Genomic DNA, 17,998 nt, shown 5'->3' on the forward strand with positions numbered 1-17,998 from the left:
TGTGTCTTATGTGTGGGTCTGGGTTGTCTTATGTGTGTGGGTCTGGTGTGTGTCTTATGTGTGGGTCTGGGGTGAGTCTTATGTGTGGGTCTGGAGTGTGTCTTATGTGTGGGTCTGGGGTGTGTGTTATGTGTGGGTCTGGGTTGTCTTATGTGTGTGGGTCTGGTGTGTGTCTTATGTGTGGGTCTGGGGTGAGTCTTATGTGTGGGTCAGGGTGAGTCTAATGTGTGGGTCTGGGGTGTGTGTTATGTGTGGGTCTGGGTTGTCTTATGTGTGTGGGTCTGGTGTGTGTCTTATGTGTGGGTCTGGGGTGAGTCTTATGTGTGGGTCTGAGGTGTGTCGTATGTGTGGGTCTGAGGTGTGTCGTATGTGTGGGTCTGAGTTGTGTCGTATGTGTGGGTCTGAGGTGTCTTATGTGAGGGTGTTATGTGTGGGTCTTGGGTGAGTCTTATGTGTGGGTCTGGGGTGAGCATTAAGTTTGGGTCTGGGGTGTCTTATGTGTGGGTCTGGGTGTTTGTGTGGGATGTGTCTTATGTGTGTGTTTCGGGTGTGTCTTATGTGTGCGTCAGAGGTGTGTTTTATGAGTGTAGGGTGTGTCTTATATATGTGGGGTGTCTTATGTGTGTGTCTGGGGTGTGTTTGTGTGGGGTGTGTCTTATGTGTGGGTGTGGGGTGTCTTACGTGTGGGTCTTGATTTTCTTGTGTGTGGGTCTGGGGTGAGTCTTATGTGTGGGTCTGGGGTGAGTCTTATGTGTGGGTCTGGGGTGAGTGTGTGCTATGTGCTGGTGTTTAGTGCAGGCCTCGTATGCTGGAACCTCTTGATTGTATGCTTTATGTGACACATTATCATGTTTTTCGACTCCGGTTACGTGACGAGATATTCTATATTTAGACACGTAAAAATGTTTTTTTTTTTTTGGGGGGGGGGGGGGGGTCACTGTTTTCGATTTTTATATTTGACATTTCGTTGCTTTTACTCGCGGACATTACTCTCTCAATCGCAATGACGTGTGTTTTTTTTAATTGACCGGGAACGAAAATATCAGCCTATTAATTCTTGATTCGGATGGCAGTATTTTTTTTTTTTTTTTTGAAATCGCCAATTTCTCATGTCGTGACTTCAAATTTCTGAGGCAGCTGGTATCTGAAAGAAAGTATTCTTATCTTTGCTTGTTAACATTTCAACATTCCTGATACAAGAAGGCGAGAGGGTGGGGGTGGATTGGTGGTTGGGGGACATCAAACAAAAGGGGAAAAACATTCCTGTAGTTCGTGGTAACCGTGATGGGAACGTTTAGCATGTCTGAGAAACAGATTACACGTGTTTTGCGATTCAATTTATTTATAATTTATCAACGGTTCCGGTGGGGGAATGGACGAGTGATTACGGCAAAGCCCACCGCAGGACTACAAGAGGCTATTCGTCATTCCGGTATCCAAGCATCGATTCGGTGTTTTGGTGGTTGTTTTTTTTTATTGGGAGTATTTTGGTGTGTTTTTTGTTTGGAGGTATTTTGGTGCTGCGCGGTGCCGCACGTGCTGTGCAGATTCTACTGTGGGGTTTTGGTGTTGCTCTGCAGAGATGCTGTCATGACTCAATAGTTCGTTGCTTTTATTTTTATGCCACTTGATTTGATGCGATGTGAATAATCTTGGATTTATTGTTTGTGGTTACCCCTAATTTTGTACTGGTAGTGACTCCTGATTGGGCTCTGGTAGTGACTGCTGATTGGGCCCTGCCAGTGACTCCTGATTGGGCCCTGCCAGTAACTCCTGATTGGGCACCGCCAGTGGGTGACTCCTGATTGGGCATCGCCAGTGGGTGACTCCTGATTGGGCACCGTCAGTGACTCCTGATTGGCACTGCCAGTGACTCCTGCTTGGGCACTGCCAGTGACTCCTGCTTGGGCCCTGCCAGTGACTTCTGATTGGGCAATGCCAGTGACTCCTTAGGCCTATTGGGCACTGCCAGTGACTCCTTATTGGGCACTGGTAGTGACTCCTGATTGGGCACTGGTAGTGACTCCTGATTGGGCACTGTTAGTAACCGATGCTGCGCTATGACGGACCCTTGACTTAGTACTTTTGGTGACCCATACGTATGCTCTACGTAATTTCTAATTTGGAACTATCACTGACCCCGTGTCTACTCCTGTGTTCTGATACAACTACAAGTACCCCCTCCTTACCCTTTCCTCCAAGACAGGCTCCTGCCACCGCTGGTTAAGATAATGAATTGGTTGTCGAAGACGGGGAACACTTACCTCACCGCTGAGTCGTACATTAGATTTTCTCTAGGATATGTTGGGTCAGGTTGATCTTAGGGGAGGGGGCACTGAATGTGCTAAGGTCAGGTTGATCTAAGCACTGAATGTGCTAAGGTCAGGTTGATCTAAGCACTGAATGTGCTAAGGTCAGGTTGATCTGTGGGTGGTGGTGGTGGGGGGGGGGGGTGGCACTAAATGTGCTAAGGTCAGGTTGATCTGTGGGTGGTGGTGGTGGGGGGGGTGGCACTAAATGTGCTAAGGTCAGGTTGATCCAGGCACTGAACGTGCTAAGGTCAGGTTGATCTAGGCACTGAATGTGTTATGGTCAGGTTGATCTAGGCACTGAATGTGCTATAAGGTCATGTTAATCTAGGCACTGAATGTGTTAAGGTCAGGTTGATCTAGGCACTGAATGTGCTACGGTCACTTTGATCTAGGCACTGAATGTGCTACGGTCAGTTTGATCTAGGCACTGAATGTGTTAAGGTCAGGTTGATCTAGGCACTGAATGTGCTACGGTCAGTTTGATCTAGGCACTGAATGTGCTAAGGTCAGGTTGATCTAGGCACTGAATGTGCTATAAGGTCATGTTAATCTAGGCACTGAATGTGTTAAGGTCAGGTTGATCTAGGCACTGAATGTGCTACGGTCAGTTTGATCTAGGCACTGAATGTGCTACGGTCAGTTTGATCTAGGCACTGAATGTGCTAAGGTCAGGTTGATCTAGGCACTGAATGTGCTACGGTCAGTTTGATCTAGGCACTGAATGTGCTACGGTCAGTTTGATCTAGGCACTGAATGTGCTAAGGTCAGGTTGATCTGGGCACTGAATGTGCTAAGGTCAGGTTGATCTAGGCACTGAATGTGCTACGGTCAGGTTGATCTAGGCACTGAATGTGCTAAGGTCAGGTTGATCTAGGCACTGAATGTGCTAAGGTCAGGTTGATCTAGGCACTGAATGTTCTTAGGTCAGGTTGACCTAGGCATGGAATGTGCCAAGGGTCAGGTTGATCAAGGCACTGAATGTGTTAAGGTCAGGTTGATCTAGGCACTGAATGTGCTAAGAAATAGATTCTCATGTTGGAAGTGTACATGTTTGTGTAATAGCTTTTGAAGGGTATAGAGGGGTATCATTTTACCGGGGTTAAAGTTGTACCTTTCGAGAGGGATGTTTCGTTTCAAGCGTATGGAGGTGTGTGGGTTTAGCACCATACATTCTATAAAGTTAACGTTGAGAGTACACATGCGGTTTAACGCCATAATTTTTGCTGCTGACCAACCAAATTTCCAGCACTATCTGATGCTAGTCCACGGGAAACAAAAACTAATAAAAGCGATTGGTAACCAGTTATAACAGATGGACGTTATCAACGGTCTCTGGTGACCCAAGCTGGTTGTGTCGGTAATTGGGGAGGGGGGGGGGGGTTATGTAGGGGCGGATACAGTTGTAGTTTATGTGTGGGTGGATAAAGTTGTAGTTTATGTGTGGGTGGATAAAGTTGTAGTTTATGTGTGGGTGGATAAAGTTGTAGTTTATGTGTGGGTGGATAAAGTTGTAGTTTATGTGTGGGTGGATAAAGTTGTAGTTTATGTAGTGGTGGATAAAGTTGTAGTTTATGTGGGTGGATAAAGTTGTAGTTTATGTGGGTGGATAAAGTTGTAGTTTATGTAGTGGTGGATAAAGTTGTAGTTTAAGTGGGTGGATAAAGTTGTAGTTCATGTGGGTGGATAAAGTTGTAGTTTATGTGGGTGGATAAAGTTGTAGTTTAAGTGGGTGGATAAAGTTGTAGTTTAAGTGGGTGGATAAAGTTGTAGTTTATGTGTGGGTGGATAAAGTTGTAGTTTATGTGTGGGTGGATAAAGTTGTAGTTTAAGTGTGGGTGGACAAAGTTGTAGTTTATGTGGGTGGATAAAGTTGTAGTTTAAGTGGGTGGATAAAGTTGTAGTTTATGTGTGGGTGGATAAAGTTGTAGTTTATGTGTGGGTGGAGAAAGTTGTAGTTTATGTGGGTGGATAAAGTTGTAGTTTATGTTTGGGTGGATAAAGTTGTAGTTTATGTGGGTGGATAAAGTTGTAGTTTATGTGGGTGGATAAAGTTGTAGTTTATGTAGGGGTGGATAAAGTTGTAGTTTATGTGTGGGTGGATGAAGTTGTAGTTTATGTGTGGGTGGATAAAGTTGTAGTTTATGTGTGGGTGGATAAAGTTGTAGTTTATGTGGGTGGATAAAGTTGTAGTTTATGTGTGGGTGGATAAAGTTGTATGTTATCGGAGCGGGGGGGGGGGGGGGTAGTGGACAAAGTTGTATTTTGTGTGGGTGGAAACAGATGTAGTTTATATGGGCAGAATAAATTATTGTAATCATGATTTCATCATTCCTTCATCGTTTTCCCAAGTTAGTTTTTTGTGAAATTTCGTTAAAAATTTGTCATGTTTGAGATAAGTCGAAGTGAAAATATTGTAATGAATTACTTAAAAAAATATTGTAAGATCGTACCATGCCAACGTTCGTTTACCCGGTAGTACTGACTCCATTGGGACACCAACTTAGTCTTATAAAACATCACTCAAGCAATATGGAAGCTACAGAACTCGCTTGCTTGCCAGATACGTTTTTTTAGTGCTTGCCAAAATAGTGTACTTTTATTGATAGTATTTTCCTAGTTTAAATTTCATAATTATAACGTTTTACGTATTTTCAGACTTAAATTTTCTTGCCGTAAACATTGTTAGTGACCGACTATAAATTACATTATCCTAGCTGTACTGGTAACGTGTCACTTTTTGGCAGCGAATTTTTAAAGTTAAAGCTATAGAGTTGCGAGTTGTTTGTGAGTAGGATGCTGGACCACTAGCAAACAATAAACTCTGGCAGAGGCTGTAGTTTGCTTGTAGGTTGGGTTGCTGTTAGGGCTAGCACAGTGTTGTTTGTGTGTAGGTTTGTCTGCTAGTACAGTGTTGGTTTGTGTGTAGGTTTGTGTGTATGTTTGTGTGTAGGTTTGTCTGCAAGTACAGTGTTGTTTGTGTGTAGGTTTGTGTGTAGGTTTGTCTGCAAGTACAGTGTCTGCGTGTAGACGTGAGCCCCTAGGGTATTGCCCCATTGAAGTTCCTGACTTAGTTAACAGGCTATTTGTAAGCGACGCGTCGATTCGGCCATTGATTTGAACACAGGGAATCTTATTCACTAGGAAACGTGAACACGAGCTAGATCTAGATACGTTGATAGGGTGGGGAGATGGAGGGAGGGAGGGTAGGGGGATGCCGTTCCCCGAAATATGTCGATCAGAGCTTGTTAAGTTGTGCCTTGATTTATGTGGTTTGAGGAAGGAAGGAGAGGAGAATGGTTTACGACGCCAGATGTGGATCCTGGTGGTTGTCGTTGTTGAAGAAAAGCCAACTTTTGTTGTTTGTTATACGAAGGGTTTCTTTCAGATATTTTATTTATCTTGGGGGGGGGGGGAGACACTTTATCTGGGGAAGGGGGCGCAATTATAATTTCCAGAGGGGGGGGGAGTTTAAAATGTTTTCTAAATAATTCCTATAATTTTTATATTTTAATACGGGGGGGGGGGGGGGGGGGGGTTGAGTCTCTGACAGGTCTGCAAGAAACTGGTAATATATGACTTGTGAACGTTTTCCTAATAGAAGACACAAGAATATTGCATTCACCGTTGTTTATGAAAGTATATTTTTACCACTTTGACATTCACCGTAATTTATATAGTTACCTTTGTGACATTCAACGTGGTTTATATAGATACCCTTCTGACATTTGCCGTAATTTATATAGTTACCTTTGTGACATTCGCCGTAATTTATATAGTTACCTTTGTGACATTCGCCGTAATTTATATAGTTACCCTTGTGACATTTGCCGTGGTTTATATAGTTACCCTTGTGACATTTGCCGTAATTTATATAGTTACCCTTGTGACATTCGCCGTAATTTATAAAGTTACCCTTGTGACATTCGCCGTAATTTATATAGTTACCCTTGTTACATTCGCCGTAATTTATAAAGTTACCCTTGTCACATTTGCAGTGGTTTATATAGTTACCTTTGTGACATTCAACGTGGTTTATATAGTTACCCTTGTGACATTTGCCGTGGTTTATATAGATACCTCTATGACGTTCGCAACAGTCGCAGCAAAAAAAAATATTTCCATTACATCAGCTAATCTTACATGGATTTTTTTACTCTCAAGAAGACAGTATATGTTTACATTGGTAAATGTTTGCTCTTAGCTGACGTGGAACGCACTGCTAAAAAAAGTTGTTTTCAATTTTTAGTTTCCATGGTAATGAGTTATAGTGTGAAGATAGAATATCGAAATATATTTTTTTTTTTAAATAGGAAGGGTCGACTTTTAGTTGGTATATTGATAAAGTTATATATAGCGGTGACGTGGTCAGTAATATGAAGGGTAGACATTTTGTTGAATTGTTGAAATAGCTTTGACATGTTCAAGAAAATGGAGTGTGGACTGTTTATTGACTTGTTGATATAGCGTTGACGTTGTCAAGAATATAAAGGGTGGGCTTCTCCTTCAAATGATGTGGCGTCGCCATTAGGAATAGATGATGTGTGCTAAAGGTACACGTGAAGTCATGAAGCGCTGTCACGTGACTATATTTGACTGTCACACATAGTTTCTTTCAGACATCTCTTCGGGGGGGGGGGGGCGGAGGGGTGCGAAGAAAGTCTACCGTCTCCCCGTACGAAATGGAATTTATATAGAGAATATATACTTTACCGGTGTACGTCCCCCCCTCTCACTCAAATTTAGTCCGCCCCCCTCCCCGCAAACATTTTAAGCCCCCTCCCCCCGCAGAAAAAAGTCTGAAAGAAAAACTACTGTCACAGCTGGTTCAGCACAACCCTGAGAGTGAACTAGACAGTTTGGATGACGTAGTCAGCTGACGTCACTAAGCGTAGACCGGCCAGTGTGTAGAGAACCGGATGACGTAGTCAGCTGACGTCACTAAGCGTAGGCCGGCCAGTGTGTAGAACCGGATGACGTAGTTCGCAGACGTCACTTACCGTAGGCCTTCCAGTATGTAGAATGTCTGGGCAGAAAAATCAATTCTTTGTTGTTTTTCCCTTGCCTTATAAGTGCGTCTACATCCATGATCTGATTACAAAGCGCCGTATGAAATCGCCTGGTTTTTGTTTGTTTGTTTGTTTGTTTGTTTGTTGGTGTGTGGCCCGTGATTCGTATGTCAAACACAAACAACATAATCCCATTGGGGATGATCATCAAGAAATCAGGTGAAGCAGAGTCCACCTGTTCCCGTGACCACGGCATATGAAAGGGTAGTGTGGCCAGTTCTGTGTATCCCCAATCACCGTTACGCGAATGAGGTACTAATTAGAGCTGGGTGTGCTCAGGGACGTCCCACGACCTCAAGTCATAAGTCAGGTTTTGTAAGTAATGTTTGAGCGGCGGGCTTAACTTTGACGTGACAGTTTCATTGAGGGGCACATAACTCATGTTTTGATTAAACTTAAGGACGTACATGGCATAAGTACATCTACAGGGATTTAACTCTAATATTTTTACACTTGAGGGCATAACTAAGTAAAATATTTACTCTTAAGGGGATGTAACTCATTGGATATTTATGCTTAAGGGGATATAACTCATGACATATTTACACTTGTGGGCATACTACTCATGGTACAGTTGCACTAAAAAAAATTCCAACAATTTAGATGACCGAAACCAAGGTTGCATTTTTAATTGTACACAGTGCATGGTAAGGCTAGTTACCGTACATGGCGAGACTGGTTACCGTAATTAGCTTGTTATACTTTGTGCATGCAGCGGGACAAAATGGTCTTTTTAAAATTACATGCTCGATTTGATTCAAATAGATGCATGGGGTTTTTTTTTTTTTGGGTTTCATTTTTTTTAAAATCGCGCCAGTACACTATTTTTGTTTGTGTGTTATTACTACTTTTTTAAATAATATCTTTTGAAGTGCGCGGTTTAAGGCTACGAAATGTCTAAAGTTTTTTCTGCTTAAAGCTTGCGTTCTTAGTAGATTTTGATAGCGACTCCTCGACTAAACCAAAAAGCCTGAACTAAACTAAAGTTGCCAGTTTAAAGCCTAACCCAAACTCGGTCTCTTAAGCCAAGACAAACCTGAACTGATCTGTCAAACTTAACCCAAACTAAACAGCTAGTGTCAAGTCCAACCTAAACTAATCAGCCAATGTCAAGGCCAACCTAAACTAATCAGCCAGTGTCAAGCCTAACCTAAACCCAGTCTCTTAAGTCTAGACAACTTCAACTATACCGTGGAGTCTACTCTAATGTGAACACAATCAGTACCAGAGTTTCTTCCAGGCATCTCTTCGGGGGGGCGAAGCCCCCCCGAAAAATTTTTACCGCCCCCCCGAACGAAATGAAATTTGTATCATTTATATAGAAAATATATACTTTTAACAGTGTCCGCCCCCCCGAAGAAAGTTTACCGCCCCCCCGAAGATTTCAAGTGCCCCCCCGGAGAAAAAAGTCTGGAAGAAACACTGATCAGTACCCATTGAATATGACCTACATCACGAAGGCACATCACCAAAGTCGGTTAACCCTTTTCTCACAGGCGATCCACGGTGTTTTAAAGTTATCTTTCTTCACAGGACAACCGTCATGATTTGATCGATTGCTTGGAATATTCCAACAATTCCACTGGGTGGGTTCTTCAACTGCCATTCTCGTTGATTAAAAATTGTCCCACTCAATTATTTCTTCCCCTTGCATCGTAATCTGTTGATTATAGCGTTGACTCATCTGGTGCAACTATCATTGTCTGGTGTTGTATAGGGATCTCCAGATTTTGTTCCAGTCACTGTTATTTGTTTATTAAACTCGCAGTTTGTACTATTATCCCAATTATTTTGTACTGTTATCCCAATTATTCATTAGACTCGTAGTTTGTACTGGTATCTTAATTATTTTGTACCGATGTCCCAATTATTCATTAGACTCGTTTGTACTGTTATCCTAATTATTCATTAGACTCGTTTGTACTGTTATCCTAATTATTTATTAGACCCATTGTAATGTTATCCCAATTATTCATAAGACTCGTTAGTACTGTTATCCCAGTTAGTTATTAGACCCGGTACTGTTATCCCAATTATTTTGTACTGTTATCCCAATTATTCATTAGATCCGCACTTTGTACTGTTATCCCAATTATTCATTAGACCCGCACTTTGTACTGTTATCCCAATAATTTTGTACTGTTATCCCAATTATTCATTAGACCCGCACTTTGTCCTGTTATCCCAATTATTCATTAGACCCGCACTGCGTACTGTTATCCCAATTATTTTGTACTGTTATCCCAATTATTCATTAGACCCGCACTGCGTACTGTTATCCCAATTATTCATCAGCCTGGTGACAACAACAAAAAATTAAAGCATGACTTTCGAAAGTTCACACCGTCCCGCTGAAACCTTACATTTCTTTCTCCTCCTCCCACCCCTTCCCCTCCCCCAACTTCCGTTAAAATCTTGAAATCAAGCTTCCCGGGGCATGACGTAGCCAGATTAATTAATGAGAAAACTAGGGCCCTTAATCAGCTTTCCATCTCTTTTTTTCCCTCCTCGCACCAGTCTACACAGAATAACGTCTGAAGCATTTTTTTTAGGCGGGTTGCTTCCCCTGCTCTTAATTTCAGAGCGATTTGAAATGCAAAACCAATCCATAAAATATTTATTGGCATTTTATTTTCAGCGTATGTTATAAAATATGTAACAAAAAAACAACAAAGAAATAACATTTGAATAATTGTGTGATGATCCTTGGTAGCGTTTTATTTTATTGGTTTGATGATGACGAATGATGGCCGTGTTTATCGGGTATTAGTCTTTCATCTTTTGATGGGCAGATCCCCATTCGTTAAGGTTAGGGTTTTTAATTAGCGGGCTATAATTAACTTTGGCTTTCAGCTGCGGGGCTTGTCTGGTGAACTAGCTTGAGGGTACAGCGGTTTGAACACGATGCTTTGTATAATGGTGTAACGCGGGGGTGTTTTGACATTAATGTCATAGAGGGCGTCATGATCATTACTACCAGGCATTCTCGATTTTAGTGTCAGTAGGGCGATATTATATCAAACCGTCATGATCTTAGTACTATCAGGGCGTCATGATCTTAGTACTATCAGGGCGTCATGATCTTAGTACTATCAGGACGTCATTATATTAACACTATTACGACGTCATGATCTTAATACTATTAGGGCGTCATGATCTTAGTACTATCAGGGCGTCATGATCTTAATACTATCAGGACGTCATTATATTAACACTATTACGACGTCATGATCTTAATACTATTAGGGCGTCATGATCTTAATACTATTAGGGCGTCATGATCTTAATACTATAAGGACGCCATGATCTTAGTATGATCAGGGGGCAACGATCTTAGTATTATCAGCGCGTTGTGGCATTTATATCACTAGGGCGTTTATATTAGGGCGTCATATTCTAAAGGTTTTCGTTTGTTAGATGGTTTGTAAATCACCCTGATGACGTGTGTTGCTTTTGTGTGGTGTTAAGTTTTGCTATGCAGTAGTGTCAATAGAATTTGTAACGTTATTGTTAATAGAGCGGTATGGGTTTGTGTACATGCGAACTCTAACAAAACAAAAATCTGTTACTTCAAATATCCCTGGTATCTGATACAACAGATATACCAGATACCCGGCTTCATATATCCCAGATAGGATAACTTTAGCTCTATTGACAAACTCAACACCCATCTATATCTTACATTATAGGTCTTTTTTTTTCCGACATCAGCCTTTCTGCTGCACCCCCCCCCCCCCCCGTACGCGCCACCCCACCGTATTAAAAAGACACGACCCTAATACCCCGAGATTTGAGTAGAATGGCCTGGCGCTCTACGTTATTCTTGCCAACCCTGACTATGTGGAACGGCCGTAAAATCAATGCCACCTCCCTGACAAGCCATGCATCTTAGTTTTCAAATTATTTCCGTTGCCATGGCGATTCAATATAAACATGATTGGTCGTAAAAAGATCTTTTGTGTTAAGCTATTTTCAGGGGTGGATAATCGTTGGCACGCAAACTGTGGAAACCTTTTTTCTCTCCCTTTTTGACCGTAAGAAAAAAATAATAGAAAGCTGGTCTGGCTTGGTACTCGCTTAGCTAAGTTTATATTCTTTTTTTTTGTTTTAATGCTCTGACACATTCTTTTTCTGGGAACAGGGCATTTCCCCCCTGTCAATTACCCCCCGGATATTTCCCCCCCGACATTACCCCCCAGAGTAATTACCCCCCCTGTCAATTACCCCCCTGTCAATTACCCCCCGCCCAGTAGGACATTACCCCCCCGGACAGGGTTAGAGTTAGGGTTAGGGCTAGGTTTAGGGTTAGGTTTAGGGCTAGGGCTAGGGTTAGAGTTAGGGTTAGGGCTAGGTTTAGGGTTAGGTTTAGGTTTAGGGCTAGGGTTAGGGTTAGGGTTAGGATTAGGGTTAGGGTTAGGGTTAGGGTTAGGGTTAGGTTTAGGTTTAGGGTTAGGGTTAGTTTTAAGTTTAGGTTTAGGTTTAGGTTTACGTTTGGGTTTGGGTTAGGGTCAGGGTCAGGGTCAGGGTTAGGTTTAGGTTTAGGTTTAGGTTTAGGTTTAGGTTTAGGTTTAGGTTTAGGTTTAGGTTTAGGTTTAGGTTTAGGTTTAGGTTTAGGTTTAGGTTTAGGTTTAGGTTTAGGTTTAGGTTTAGGTTTAGGTTTAGGTTTAGGTTTAGGTTTAGGTTTAGGTTTAGGTTTAGGTTTAGGGCTAGGGCTAGGGTTAGAGTTAGGGTTAGGGCTAGGTTTAGGGTTAGGTTTAGGTTTAGGGCTAGGGTTAGAGTTAGGGTTAGGGTTAGGGCTAGGTTTAGGGTTAGGTTTAGGGCTAGGGCTAGGGCTAGGGTTAGGGTTAGGTTTAGGTTTAGGTTTAGGTTTAGGTTTAGGTTTAGGTTTAGGTTTAGGTTTAGGTTTAGGTTTAGGTTTAGGTTTAGGTTTAGGTTTAGGGCTAGGGCTAGGGTTAGAGTTAGGGTTAGGGCTAGGTTTAGGGTTAGGTTTAGGTTTAGGGCTAGGGTTAGAGTTAGGGTTAGGGCTAGGTTTAGGGTTAGGTTTAGGGCTAGGGCTAGGGCTAGGGTTAGGGTTAGGTTTAGGTTTAGGTTTAGGTATGGGTTTGGGTTAGGGTTAGGGTCAGGGTTGTGTCTAGCATTGGTTTTGGTTTTGTGTGAAGTTTTAGGCTAAGGTGGATGCTTAGGTTTTTCTTAAGGTTTGGATTAAAGTAGTATATAGGTATAAAATTCTAGTTAGAGTTAGGATTTTAACTTGAGAGGGGGGGGGGGGGGGTAATTCCCCAGGGGGGTAATTGACAGGGGGGTAATTGACAGGGGGGTAATTGCTCCGGGGGGTAAATACGGGGGGGAAATGTCCGGGGGGGAAATATCCAGGGGGGTAATGTCCTGTAGCCTCTTTTTCTCTATACCATATTCAAGTGGGTCCACACACCTCTTTACTAGGGCTCTTTTTTAAAGTGGGTCCACACACCTCTTTACCAGGGCCCCATTTTTTAAGTAGGTCCACACACCTTTGTACCGGGGACGCACGTTTAAGTGCCCCCCCCCCCATACTTAACTTGGCCCCCACTCCTCTATACCGGGACCCCATGTTAAGTGGGCACCCATACATCTACCCGGGCCCATGTTTTAAAACTGTTCTAATAAATTGTAATAGTTATTGATTAAAATATACTATGTTGACAGAGTTCAGACAAGGTTTTGGAAAAATATCGATGTGCAATTTTGAGGGGGGTTTTGGGCCGAGGTGTGACGTCATTTTAGGTGGGGGTTCTGGCTTTTTGTGACGATGTGTGACGGAGGGGAGGGGGGAGGTAAAAATCGTCAAAAAAAAAAAGCCTGACGCCATTTATGGATGACCCCTAAGTTTAAATTGGGTGTATCTGAGCTTTAGCTTTTGACAATCATTTAACCATTGTCCTAGTTTCCTTAAAAAAAACAAAGAAAAAAAAAAAAATCCACATATCGACATCTTGATCGTCACTGTGTCTAGATAGACAAAAAAATTACCGTGTTGCTTATATAATCATACATTTTAGCCAGTCGTTTCGGTTCTGTTATGTATTTACACGCTGAAGTGATGACCCTGAATGACGTATTACATTGAGCATATAATCAGCCGCTGTTATTTTAAGATCTTAATGCGATGATTTGAGACGAACATAAAAAAAATACTGGAGCGAAAAAATAGAGACAGACAAGGTTGGCTTTGGTTTTACCTAAATGAAATCTCGGGCCGATTGATTAGATCAGGTCTTTTTTTGGCGAGATTCTAGATGGATGACTTGTGGAATATAAGGGGGGGGTGATAATAGAGGGATGGAATGTAGAGGCTTCGATCTCCGTTGATTATAAATATTCACGTATATATATATATATATATATATATATATATATATATATATATATATATATATATATATATATATATATATATATATATATATATATATATATATATATATATATATATGTATATACGTGTATATACATGTATATGCATGTATATGCAGGTATATGCATGTATATACAGGTATATGCATGTATATACAGGTATATGCATGTATATACAGGTATATGCATGTATATGCATGTATATACATATATAATATATACATAAATATACATGTATATATATACATATACGTATATAAACATATAATATATATATATATATATATATATATATATATATATATATATATATATATATATATATATATATATATATATATATATCTAATATATAAAGCTCAGTTCTGTAACGTGTGGCAAAAAAAAAAAAGTTTGTCGTTGACACTTCTACGGATTTAAGTGTTAGATTTTTTATCGTGCTCAAAGTCTAAATTTACGAGTCGAAAAATTACCATTGAAAGTCTTTAAAAACAATTTTCATTCTATTTACTTAGAAGAATAATTTTCAATTATGAACACGACATAAAATTTTTAAAAAGTGTATCGACGTTTATAAAATTTCTAAAATTGTGTCGGAAATGTATTGACTGCAAAGTTACTTCCCTTTAATGAAAAATAAATCCTTAAGAAGAGAGAATTAACATTTTATTACTTTGTTTTTGGTGTTAAGAAAAAAAAAATAATTACACAATTAGCGGGGATTGATTAAGTGCAATGTGGTTAGGTATTTTTAACACTGCCTTTTATTTATTCTATACACTGAACATACTGTTCAATAATTATTATTTTTTTTTTAAATCAATAACATTTAATAAGCCAGGTCCTACAAATCCTATACGTTTATTTCTTTCCATTTACGGATAAGCTTGGAGTATTATCATTTTTGTTCACTAAATTGAAACAGGCGCGTCCGCCGGCGCCCCTGCACGGTTCGATTTGGCACCCTGGGCTATCATGTGAGCGCTATGCTGCATAATTTTGTTTTGAACAGTGCGATAGACTATGGATAAGAAAGGTTACTATAGTCTTTAAGTGAATCAAATCCGGGCGTCCTCCGGCACCCCGACAGGGTGCTATTTGGCGCCCCGGGCCTTCCGGTGTACGCTATGGTATCTACGTTCGCGTGAGTTCAAAAGACTATGAATAAGTTATGCACTATAGGCGTTTACTAAGTTCAATCAGGCGGTGACGTCATGGTGCGTCCTCTGGCGCCCAGACAGGGTGCTTTTTGGGGTCCCGGGCCTCCCGTGTTCGGTTTCGCGCCTAGGTTCATTAAAGTGAGTGCAAAAGACTATGAATAAGTTGGGGTACTATAGTCGTTTATTAAGTTGAAGCAGGCGATTCAGCCCCGTGAGCACTTTGCGTTTATATTCGCGTTAGTGTTTTCTTTGTGTTTAGGTTGGGTTTGCGTTAGAGGTTGCGTTTTGATTTGGTTCGTTTTTGTTCTTTCTTTTTTCGTTTTCGTTTGTGTTTTATTTTCATTGGGTTTGTGTTTGTATTTGTGTTTGAGGTTGGTTTTGCGTTTGGATTTGGTTTGTTTTCGTTTGTTTTTTCTTTTGTGTTTTTTTCTTTGGGTTTGTGGTTGGTTTTGCGTTTGTATTTGGTTTGTTTTCGTTTGCTTTTTCGTTTGTGTTTTTTTCTTTGGGTTTGTATATGTGTTTGTGGTTGGTTTTGCGTTTGGATTTGGTTTGTTTTCGTTTGCTTTTTTCTTTGTGTTCGTATTGGTGTTTGTGGTTGTGGTTGGTTTGTTGTAAGTTTTTGTTTTCGTTTGTATTTGTAATTGTATTAGCGTTATGTTTGCGTTTTGTTGTTTTGGTTTTGGTTGGTTGTGGTTTGGGTGGGCAATGCCGGGTTTATGATGATTACTAAACACACAGGTAATGGTCTTTAACCGAAAGGTTTTTCACAGAAGCCAGAGCAGGGCCTGGCCGGGACGGCTAGTATAAAATAAATGTAATATCGATGGATGTTTCTATATATTTCTAAACAACTTGTCCCAATAAAAATGGCCTGTGCACAACTATTCAATACAAATTGCAATTACTTTTATTTTCTACCACAGGAGCTAGAAAACGACTTTGACCAGTGTGCCGTATGTATCGAGCCATACAAAGCCCATGATGTCATCCGGATACTGCCGTGCCGGTGAGTAGTGAAAACTATGTTAAAACTTTTGTCTTTGTGACTTTTATAGAGCAAGTGTCTTTTCTTGAACCATCCTGTAGCTTACAAGTGATTTTTTTTTAATCTTCTACTCTAAATGAATGAATATCACTAAAACAATAAAAAATATTGAAGATGGGTACAACGGAATACCATTGATATCGTATTTGTTTTTTTGGGAGGGGGGGGGGGGTTGTTGATGACATTTTAACGGGGTGTCTTAAGTTAGATCCGACGCCTAAGTGAGTACACTCGTGAGTTAACACGTGCATGGTGAGTTGAGTAGCCGGTAATCCTGGTATATTTGACAGGGGGTTGGCTGATCAGCTAGTCGAAAATGTGAACGATGTTTTCATTCAACTAGTCCAGATTATGACTTACCAACTGCCTAAATCAAGACTTTGAACAACAGGTTCAAATCAGACGGGACTGTTCCTGATTATGATCTACCGCCCTAATTATGAATTGACCAACTAGCCTGATTATGAATGGACCAAATGGCCATAAAATGAATGGACCAACTGGCCACATTATGAATTGACCTACTGGCTACATTATGAATTGACCTACTGGCCACATTATGAATTGACCTACTGGCCAGATTATGAATTGACCTACTGGCCAGATTATGAATTGACCTACTGGCCAGATTATGAATTGACCTACTGGCCAGATTATGAATTGACCTACTGGCCAGGTTATGAATTGACCTACTGGCCAGATTATGAATTGACCTACTGGCCAGGTTATGAATTGACCTACTGGCCAGATTATGAATTGACCTACTGGTCAGATTATGGCTTCACTCACTGCCTTTATTAAGATTTGACCAATTGCCTTAATTATGACTTGACCTACTTCCCTAATTATTATTTGACCTACTGACCTAATCATTATTTGACAAACTGGCCAGAATATGAATTGACCTACTGCCCTAATTATAGCTTGACTATCTTCATAATTACCCAACTTCTACATACATTACAAACTGACCACAACCCGGCCACGAAACCTACTTAAAACAGTAATCTGAAACACCCCACACCACTTCTGGCTTTTGTCTTGTTCATCATCTTGTCGTATATAGAATCCCAATGGGACCGAGACAGAATTAACACTTACGTAGCCGACCTTGTTGATTCGGACTGTATGTCAGTAGCCATTGCTTGAACACGGTATTAGGGGTATAACCCCCGCTTACGGTGTTGTAATGTGGATGAGGTATGAGGTATGTTTGATGAAACAAGACAAACCGCTGTAGTGACTGTTGTGGTTATGGCGATGAATAAGATTAACAGCTGTAGTGACAGTGGTAATGTGGGTGAAGTGTGTGTTTAATGAAACAAGACTAACAGCTGTGGTGCCAGTTGTGGTAATGTTGATGGAGTGTGTGTTTAATGTAACAAACCTAACCGCTGTATTGCTAGTTGTGGTAATTGTGGATGAAGTGTGTGTTTGATTCGCTGTAGTGACTGTTGTGTTCATGGCGATGAAGTGTGTTCAATGAAACGAGACTAAGAGATAATGTGGGTGAAGTGTGTGTTTGATCCAGCACGACGAACCGCTTTAGTGACAATTGTGTTTATGGTGATGAAGTGTGTGTTCAATGAAACAATACTAGGCTAACCGCTGTAGTGACTGTTGTGGTTATGGCGATGAATAAGATTAACAGCTGTAGTGACAGTGGTAATGTGGGTGACGTGTGTGTTTAATCAAACAAGACCGCTGTAGTGACAGTTGTGTTTATAGTGATGGAGTGTGTGTTTAATGAAACAAAACTAACCGTTGTAGTGCCAGTTTTGGTAATGTGGATGAAGTGTGTGTTTGATGCAACAAGACTAACCGCTGTAGGGCGATCCGTCCAAATTAACCGAGAAACAACCGCTGATAAAAAAATGTCTGGCGATGACAGGCCAATTCAACATCAGGAGCAGAGTTTTAGTGCTAGGGTAGTTAGGTAAACACGGGTCATGATGATACACGGGTCGTGGTGATACACGGGTCGTGGTGATACACGGGTTGTGGTGATACACGGGTCGTGGT

General features: G+C 41.0%; 1 protein-coding gene across 1 annotated transcript in view; it reads left to right on the forward strand.

Annotated features, from left to right (window-relative positions):
• LOC131948414 (E3 ubiquitin-protein ligase RNF149) overlaps positions 1-17,998 on the forward strand; it is a 46,879-nt gene that overhangs the window by 17,299 nt on the left and 11,582 nt on the right. The window contains exon 4 of the mRNA XM_059310020.1: positions 15,855-15,937. Coding sequence (XP_059166003.1) covers positions 15,855-15,937 — 83 coding nt within the window. The remainder of the gene's footprint in view (positions 1-15,854; positions 15,938-17,998) is intronic.

This window comes from Physella acuta, unplaced genomic scaffold (assembly GCF_028476545.2).
Source record: "Physella acuta isolate Inbredline_101_S28 unplaced genomic scaffold, ASM2847654v3 ptg000643l, whole genome shotgun sequence".
NCBI classification, from domain to species: Eukaryota; Metazoa; Mollusca; class Gastropoda; family Physidae; genus Physella; species Physella acuta.